Source organism: Pteropus vampyrus, unplaced genomic scaffold (assembly GCF_000151845.1).
Source record: "Pteropus vampyrus isolate Shadow unplaced genomic scaffold, Pvam_2.0 Scaffold7, whole genome shotgun sequence".
Taxonomy (NCBI): domain Eukaryota; kingdom Metazoa; phylum Chordata; class Mammalia; order Chiroptera; family Pteropodidae; genus Pteropus; species Pteropus vampyrus.
Genome location: NW_011888788.1, coordinates 15,481,663 through 15,491,824, shown reverse-complemented (window position 1 = coordinate 15,491,824; position 10,162 = coordinate 15,481,663). Strand labels below are relative to the sequence as shown.

General features: G+C 38.1%; 1 protein-coding gene across 9 annotated transcripts in view; it reads right to left on the bottom strand.

Annotated features, from left to right (window-relative positions):
• Positions 1–10,162, bottom strand: part of CFAP61 (cilia and flagella associated protein 61) — a 296,212-nt gene that overhangs the window by 72,346 nt on the left and 213,704 nt on the right. For all 9 annotated transcript variants that reach the window (XM_023537747.1, XM_023537742.1, XM_023537746.1 and 6 more), the window contains one exon: positions 7,907–8,081. In XM_023537747.1, coding sequence (XP_023393515.1) covers positions 7,907–8,081 — 175 coding nt within the window. The remainder of the gene's footprint in view (positions 1–7,906; positions 8,082–10,162) is intronic.

Below are 10,162 nucleotides of genomic sequence, written 5' to 3'. Positions count from 1 at the left end.
AGCACTTTTCAAGCCTTTCTTTACGTTCTATTTACCAAAGTAAGTCACATGTTCGTGCCCATGATCAAGGAAGTGGGAAGCACACTCTGCCCGCAGTGGGAGAAGGAAGAGAGTGGATGTCTGCTGAACAATAGTCCAAACCATCACAGTCATATTGAGCATATATTACATAAGTGGTTATTGGTTTCCAATCTAGCTCACAATATCCGACATAATCCTAAATGTGACCCAAATTGTGGGCACCTATGACAAAACAGTATAAAACAATACTCTTGCCATATCATTGGGGATGATAAACCCAAGGGAATGAGAATATTTCATATGGAAGTTAGCAGTAAGGTAAGTATCATGTTGCAACATGATAGTTGGGTCAATTTTTGGCTGCGTCAGGGAGGAAAGATGGGAGGGAAGGAAATGGAGAGAAAGAAAGGGGCTGAGAGAAGAACAGAGAGAGCCTCGAGAAACAGATTTTCTTCAACTGCTGGGTAAGAGTTAGAAGGAAAAGTTTAAAAGTGAAAGAAAGTGGTTGTGAGGTGAAGGGGGGTGGTGAGTGAAGTGAGCTGTGCATGAATAACAACAGTGAAAAGGGCTTTGCCTAAGTGAGACCTTCAGTCTGACAGTCATGTTCCTGCCAGAGTGTACGTAATGAAGTGGACAGGGTTCCGTTGGCACAGAACGCCCTAAGGGCTGTACAAAAGAAGTGAGCCAGTCCCAGGTTATGTGGGTCCCATGACATGCGCTTATTTACAGCATGCTTTTAATAAGTCAGACAACCTCAATTAGCTAAAAATTAATGTAGTCAAAGTATTTCCACCATGGAGTCTGCAAATATTTAGAAGGAGATAACACAGTGTAGAAGCTTCCTTCACATAATTTTATATATATCACATCATATATATATTCTTTTGAAATTTTGAAGTTTTACACATATATGGAAGAAACAGAATGGGAATAATGAGAATTTCCCCTGGATATGAGTTTTATGCTAAAATATCTGGTCACTGTCTTCTTTGCTGCTCAGTTTATTTAATGGATAAGAAACAATCCTATAGGTCCGATAGGTGACAGAGGTAAAATGGTGGGCCACTCTACTTTGAATGCCAGATGGGTGAATTTTCAATAAAGGACCGTAGCAGTTTTCGTGGAGGGCCAATATTTGTTCCTCCTTTTAGGGAATAAATTATGCTTCACTAAGATTACAGATCTGAAATGGGAAGTAAAGGGCAAAGGAGGGTGCTGATACAAAAAGGACAGTGTGAAAGCTCTTCAGATTAAAGTTGGCAAGAAGGAGTGCTCGGTCATTCTCTCACTGCTGACCTGCAGCAGCCTTTGAGAAGAAATGTGCAAGGAAGCTTCTGAGAGGAAATTGGGGCTTTGGTGTCGACAGCCAGTTGTGGGTAAGAGAGGGAAAGTGATAATTCATGTCACTATCATGGTCAATAAAGCACTAAGACTTGCCATTTAAAATGTTGGCATAAATGTAAAGGTGATCTTTTTGCTTTTGAATACACTAGCAACTTTGATTGTGCCCACCAAAATAAGCCAATTACTCAGCCATGAGAAGAGATGAAATACTGCCATTTGCGACAACATGGATGGACCTTGATATAATCATGCTAAGCAGAATAAGCCAGACAGAAAAATTTGAAAACCACATGATATCACTTATATGTGGGATATAAACCTAAAAGCAGCAAACAAGACAAACAACAGAGACTCATGGACACGGACAACAGACTAGTGGTTATCAGAGGGTAGGAGGGTGGGGGAAGGGGGAAGAGGAGGTAGACGGGGTAAAGGGGGTCAAATATGTGGCGACAAAAAGAAATCTAACTATGGGAGGGGAACACACAATGCAATATATATATTCCTTACTGTTAAATTGTATACCTGAAACTTAATTGGATTTCATTAACCAATGTCACCAAAAAAAAAAAAATTAATTAATTAACAAGCAACCAAACAAAGAATAAGCCAATCACACTTTAACATTCCCACTGTCATAATGCACCTAGACTTAGGAGGTTTTTCAATTTATCTTAACAGGGAGAAAAAAAATGCCAGTTTCATCATCCTGCTTCCCAGAGGAGGTAAATAATGATTTCAGGAGCTCGAAAACTCACTAATATTTAAAAGTAACAAGACTTTATAGGAATGAAATGCTAAATTGATATCCCTATTAGCTTAAAAAAATAAAATATAGTGTTAATTTTTTAGTCATAGATTTGCCCTAAGAGTAATGCAACAACGTTTTTAACAAATTATTTTCAGTAGATGCTAAAAAGACATTTCATTCTTTTGAACTGAGTGCTTTAATTTTAACCACCAGGAGAATATGCTTTGCTGTCATTTCATCATCATGCTCAATACTCTAAAGTCAAAAGATTCTCCAAGAAGAAAACCATGACTTCAAAAGAAGAAAAGGATTTCCTGATCTGGTAGTCTGGCCATGGAATCACATCTCAAGAGTTTAAAAAATAAATTCAAGACTTATGCTCACAGATAATATGAATTTTTCTTCATAGTTATTATATATTTTTAAGGCCAGATAAAAGATTTTTTTCCACTTCAAAAGAGACATAGAGTGGTTATGTATGACCTCATTCATCCTCAGAACAGGGCTGTGAGATAAGTTTTATTATATTCTCCAGAAAGCACAGAGAGGTTAGGTAATGCTTCAGGTTACACAGCAAGTAGATGTTTCAGCAGTACTCAGACATGCCAAGTCTGATTTCAGAACCAGTACTCAAACTACACTATATTTGCAGATGGGTATATAACACATTCCCCAAAAAATCTAATTGGTACTTTATCTATATAATTAACTTTAGCAAATAACTAGATAATAAAAAAATTTAAATAGATATCGTAGAATCTTCATAAATTATGAAATAAACACTCACTTAAAAAATATATCGTGTCCAGGGATAGACCAGGGAATGCTCTTTTTATTTTTTATAAGTCAAAGGATAAGATTTCTATGACCCAAACCTGACCTGTCCCATTTTGCTCTGCCAAATAAAAAGAGAAGAATGTATTAAATACAACATAACAAAGGCTCTGTTTGGTGATTCATGCACTGGAATTTTAATGTTATACTTTTCCTACAAACATGCTTTTAATAAGGCAGTAAACTGTATTTAGCTAAGATGAAAATAATTGATCCATTTTAAGCCATTAAGGCAGTTTTTTAAAATTTAACTTTTATTCTACTTTTCATTTTCATGGAAAGTAGAGAGGTAATAGCAGATGAATTTCAATTAGTTTCAATTAATGCCATAAGCTGTTACAATGTATTAGATTGCTGGGTTCTATCTGAACCCCAGGCTGAACTCTCCAGGTTTTGTTTGCAGTTGAAAGCAGCGTTTGAGCTGGTGACGTCAGCTATTCTCTGAGATACCAGGAGCAGTTCTAATAGGTTAGGATAATTTCCATCTGTAAACCCACCAACTCTAGAGCCCAGAAAACCATTTCCTTCATACTGGACTAATTCCATCACAGAACCGCTGTGTCTTCTATGGAAGCAGAAGAAGGTGTGATAAAACAGTGACTGGGGGTGGGGGGAAGTGGTGAAGTTTTGGGGTGATATCCATGTAGTTTCAATGGACAGAAATTCAGAGGAGTGCCAATCTCCTCCTAGTGCCATCCATTGTTTCTGCTCCCCCCATCCACCTGTCCTTCTAGAACAATCCCTCCATCAACCTTAGCAAACAAGCCCCTCCTCTTAAGTCTCTGTACTTCAACAAAATAAGGCCTGGCATTTTTCCAGGATTCAGGGTGTGATTCCCAGAGGGACATCTCATTACAGCCAATGAGACACACAAGATTTTTTCTCAGACTCTTGCTGAAGGGCCCTGTCCTCAGCTCCCTCCTGCTGACCCCACCCTAAAGTGTTGAGAAAGGGGAAAATTAACCCTGAGGGAGCAAAAACTCATTCTCATGAAAAATGTCCACATTCTTCCTGATGTTATTAAGGTGACACGAAGAGAAAGCAAAAACTGACAGGCAGAGAGATGGAAATGGATACAGAACACAGCAGCCCTGCTCCTCATTTTTCATGATGTGCTAGACTTCTAGTTTCTAACTGTAAATACCATCGTCACATGACTGATTTGGAAATAAGATAGAAGTGGCTGTGCCAACCCTCACCTGTGTGGGTGAAAAGGGGCCACATACTAAAAACATGACAAGCTCAGGGGAAGACATCATGACGAGCCCTATAAACTCAGAGACCAAAATTAAACATACAGGATGGTCTGAATATAAAAATTTCTAACTAAAAGCGGATCATGGTGGGTAGCACATCCTAGGCCTGTAGCTTCCTTGACAAAGTTTTACCTTAAGTAATCCTGTCTGTCTTTTTGTATCTAAGATAACAGATCCTTGGAATGTCAGAGTAATCCCTTTTTTCCAGACCCCTCAGGGTACAACCAGAATATGAGACCAGAGAAACCCTCGTGGTTATCTTGTCTCCCACAAACCATCTCTATGTGCTTTAAATGTTAATTATTCACTGTCCTGTACTCGCCAATGTGAAAAAAGTATGTGGCTCTCTATTTTACATCTTATCCAATCCCAGATATTCCCCCACTTTGCTTTCTTCTGCTTCCTTCATCTACCACCAATGAATTTCACGTAACCCTCCTTACAACTCTTCCTTTGATTCTAATATATAAAATAAGCTGCATTTTATGGAGCATTTTCTCAATCTGTTGAGATTTTGCTTCCTGGTAAATATTGTCAGTTTGGCTCAAATAAACTCATAAAAATTCTCTACAGGTTTTTACACTGACACTTGCATGCACTGCTACCCCACATCCAGCTGGCTACTGTGTCTTCTCTAACCCATTCTTAGTAGATCGCTTTCTCTCTACTGGATGAGTGTTACAACTGGAAGTTCTATCTTTTAATGTGCTGTTTTGTGCACTGGTTATCCCCTTCACTAGTTCCTCAACCCCTAAAAAGTAACCAATTAAACCTGGACTTGGCTGGACACCAAGGTCTTCCACTGGCTTCTCCACCTTCATCTCCCTTTGCTGCCCAGCCCAAGTTGTTGGGCCATTGTCTTTTGCAAATAAATCAACTCTCCTACCTCTGTCGCTGTTTGCTTATGCTACCCTTCTTTAAGGCTGAGCTCAACTCTTCTTTTCTCGGGGAAGGCTTCTCCAAACTTCACAGTTCCCAGAGCTCTCATGAAGGCCAGATGCCTCTCCAGAACCAGACTGGCATCTGGTGTGTGCAGAGCCCCACCTTTCGTGTAGAGACTGTGTCCTCAGCTATGCTATCACCAGGACAGCAGAGGCTGACACTTATGCTCTGGGGAACATTCAGTGTGTAGCAACAACTCCATCACATGTAGTAGTAGTAACAGTAATGCTGCTAACAGCCTATATTATTGAACGCTCACTATGTATGAGACATTGTTCTGAGTTGGATGTGTTATATCTTATTTATCGCATTTATCTCATGGCAAACCATATGAGAAAGATATTATCCAGAATGAGAGTAATTAAATTCAAATCTGAATATGATTCTAATTATGGAAAAGCTACACAGAAAAAGAGCTCCCTTAAGGAAAGAAGTTAACAATTTTCTTTCTAATCTTTCTTACATGGTAAGTCATTTGAAAAGGGCCACTACACAGAGTTGAGTTAACCTGGTTGGGTCAGGTATCTCAGATGTCTCCCAGAGCCTGTGTCCAGCATCTAAGCACCTTGCTGGGTGGTGCCCTGGGAATGTCATAAAATACTGGACCTGGGGAAAATAGCCTACATTTAAGGCAAGAAACTAATTTTTATATCTTTCTTATCCTGGCTGTTCGGTGGACAAAAGCAGGCACTCGGAGGAGTTTTATGCAGTGGCTGATTAGAGACATTCTTAAACCTTCCCAAAGCATTTCCAGTTAAGTGGGCACTAGAGTATCACCATCTCTGACAACTACTCAAGTCCACAGAATAGCACCGATGATCTCTGCCCAACTGAGAAACAAGAGCATGAAAAGAAGGTATTTTTGCCTTGGGATTTCTAAATTCTCTACCATAAACAGTCACTCTTAAGAACTTGCATTGCCACTTTTAAAGGCCCTTTTCTTGTTAAAACAGCCAACAGTTCAAAGTTAAAACACTGCATTATAATTGGATTGGGCACAGTCCTAAGAACGTACTGTGTATTTTATATGGAACCACTGGCTTTTGTGCTTTAAGGGAGTTTAAGGTACATTTTGACGTCTGGACTTGATGAAATGGTAATGATTTGTCATAAATTGTGTGAATAAAAGCAGGCTTCTGCAAACTATGGCTCATCATCTATTTTTTGTAAGTAAAGTTTTATTAGAACACAGCCCTGTCCATTCATTGACATATTGTCTATGTTGCTTTCTTGCTACAATGACAGAGTTGAGTCAATGGGACAGAGACCATATGGCCTGCAAAGTCTAAAATATTTACAATTTGGTCTTTATAGTAAAAGTTTGTCGACCTCCACATTGGAGAATTCCACGTCTACAAAGGTCATGGGGTAGTGATTAAAGAATGACTAAAATGGAGAGACAGGTTTAAACACATACAGACCCAAAATAGTAAATGATACCAAGTTCTGATGCAAATATGAAAATACTTTGACAAGTTTTAAATCTGGTCCCCAGTATATATCTATATATGCTAACTCTGCCAAAAGGTTCCAGATCCAGTTGGTTTTATGGGTGATTTCTGTTCAACTTTCAGGTTACGCAAAATATTTCAGACCCCAGAAAAATATGGAAAGCTTCCAGAAAACACTTGTGGGACTAGCATAACATTGATTCTAAAAACTTGGCAAATAAAACATAAAAGAGAAAACTACAGACCAATTTCATTTATAATTTTATATGCAAATAGCCTATATTAGCAAATTGAACCCAGCAATATATTGAATCTCAATTTGATACCTACTTTTTATTTTTAATGCAATAAATTAGTAACTTTTTAATGTAGCAAATGCGGTAACTTGACAAAAATTCAACTAATCCCTAAATCTTCCAGCAAAAATCAGAAGAAGTTAATTAAATTGTAATATATTAATTATATTAACTAATATAATAACATTATATTTGTATAAATACATTAAATGAATTAATATATTTAATTTCACATATTGATCTACACATTGTAGGCACTTAGTGATTTTTATATCCTTGAACTGAATCCAAGGTCTGCACTTTAGGTAAAATAAAGGGCTGTACTGTCATCTCCAGAACTTGATTGCTAGGTTTCAATTAAGGAGAAATAGGTAGGCAGGCCTTATTCTGGTTGTTTTAAGAGTCAAATAATTTTAATTTAATCCAAGCAGTAGAGAGGATGATACTTGAGAAAACACTTTTGAGTGGCAGAGGCATTTGTACGAATGTTTTACGCTCTCATTTTGATTCAAAAAGTGGCATGCAACTTGAATTATGCACATTTGTGGGTAGGACTGTGCAGAAACACCAAGAAAGAGAACAATGGACAGTGAAATGAAGAAAAGAAGAACCCTTTCGATGCAGACCTTTCTTTTTCTTCCTAGATCTTTTCAGCTTCACAAAAGGAGACATATTTTCCATATAATTGCTAAACATGTTTGCTTATTAAATTATTCTTTAATTAGTTAATGATTTTAGCCATGCTTTGCTCTTTGGATATTCATTTTGTGTAATAAAATAATTATAGATAATTAAACTATCTCAAGCCTTTTTCTTTCCCCCAGCAAACATGCTGGGTATCCAAAATTGACAACAAGTTGTAAATTAATCTGGAAAACAAAGCATGACAGATGAATGATTTGGTTGGAATTAATTAGGCACTAATTATATATTGGAACTAGATGAAGAATGAGACTCATTATAAAAATAAAACACTATTCTGAAAATATGTGCAGTTACAAACATCCTTACCTCCTATGATGATGGAGTTGCTCCTTAGCCAAGCCACGGCCTTGAAGCAATCTTCTTCATCGTTGAGAATGAAATGATTGCAAGGAACTTTACCAGTGTATCGCTGCTTACTGCTCTTTGGAATCTCTTTGTTTGTCAAGTGTTGACTAATATCAGCCCCTGTCGGGCATGGAACCTGAGGTATGTTACAGAGAAATACTTATTTCAGTGATTATAGGTGAAATGCTGACAGAGAAACAAACAAACAAACAAACAAACAAACAAACAAACAAACAAAAGCAATGTCCAGTATAGGCCTGTCTTTTTCAGTCCCCAGATACAATCGAGTTTTAATTGAAACAAGTGGAATGACGACTTAGAGCTTATTCTCAGAAGGAGTTGCTCTGATTATATGATTCTGTGTAACAAATTATTCCAAAAGTCAGTAGTACAAAACAGGCTTACAGGCTCTGAAAGTTAGTAATTCAAACAAGGCAAGGTGTGGAGAACAGTTTCTCTCTGTTCCACAATGTCAGAAACCTCAGTGGGAAGACCTGAAGGCTGGGGGCAACTTGATAGCTAAGGGATGGAATCATCTGGAGATAATCCATTTCAATCTTTTTTCTTTACTCCAGAAAACATGCTGAGTATTCAAAAAATGACAAATTGTCACTATATGTCCAGCAGTTGATGTGTGCTCTCCATGTGGCTTGGGCTTCCTCACAAGGTGGTGGCTGGGTTCCAAGGGCAAGTGTCCTGAGAGAGAAAACCAGTCCAGAGAGCTTCGTGTTCCTTTCTAACCTTATCTTGGAAGCTGAGCAGTGTCTCTCCCACCATGTTATATTCATGGAGGTCATCATGGCGGCCTGCCCAGTGTCAAGAAGAGGGAACCTAAAATGCACATTTTCCTGCAGGGGCAGTGAGGCTGTGCACAAACACATGGAACTGGATTTAATGTGGCCATCTGGGTAAAAACAATCTGCACAGAAGCAATTTTACAGAGGTTGAAATCCAAGTGCATACAAGTTCTAGGCAGAAAAGAAAATGAGGAAAGTAGACTACTTTTTACTTATGAAAGTTATAGAGTCAGTCTTCACTTTGTCAGAGAGAGATTCTCTCTCTCAATATCTCCCCCTCACTCTTTCTCTCATCTCCATCTCCATCTCTATCTTTCCATCAACACAGAGCCCTCCCAGCATAATGTCTATTCTCACTTTAGACATAGAATGGAAAAAGACATTTTCCTCTACTTGTAGGGAAAACAACAGTAAAAACACAATAAATAATGATGGCTGACACTTGTCCTCAGAGTCAAGGATACTGTGGCAAACTCGAGGGCCTATGCCCTGGATAGAGTTTGACCATGACTCAACTCCACCCAGTTGTTACCACGGTAGAATATAGGTTCAGTGTGGCCAGATGAGATTTCTCAAGAAATGCTAGATGCTTTCTTTTTAATGTAGACTCTTGGTTTTTATTTTTTAGTTTTAAATCAAACAAACACACACCATTGTGAAAGCCAAGTAAAATAGCACAGTGGTGTGAGCTTGCCCAGTGGGCCACCATTTTTACCACTCTGATTTTTATTTGGCAGCTAAGTAGAGATTATGTGGAAGATAATGAGGCTGGCACTGGGAGCAAGACTTAAGGCAACTAGAGACCTCTGTTAGAAGACCTGTGCCAGCTGTCTTGCATATTCATGGGACAATGCCTCAGGGCTGTGAGGCAGGGGTCATTCTCAGCTATGATGGGCAAAAAGTTCACTTGTAGTAGAGATGAATATGGGTGCAGAAGTAGTTCTTCTTTCCTTGACAAATCCCTTGTTGTACTGAGTAGATGTGAGTGCTGGCTGGTGCTTAAACAAATGGGACTTCACTAAACCCCACATGACATTTAGAAAACTTTTTGGTTAAGTCCTTCCTCAATAGATATGGTAAAGCCATGGTACATTACTGTGATGTATTTAATTCAACTTCAACTGGATAAATAATTTTTAAAAAATCAATTTTTAAAGCTGGATGTCCTTTCTCTGTGAAAAGGCTGCAGTAAAATTTTATTTAGTAAAAAAAACAAAACAAAAACAACCTCAATAAGTAGTGGTCATTTACTGCAACTGAAATTGTGGAGGTAAAATTCTCTTATTAGTAATATAATTTGTTTAAACATATAGCACTATACATACTTTTGGTATTATTATATTCATAGTTATTATAAACCATGCACTGAGGGCTTTGGTGAATGGTTTAAGTGCACAATATTGAATACTATGTTTGGAGG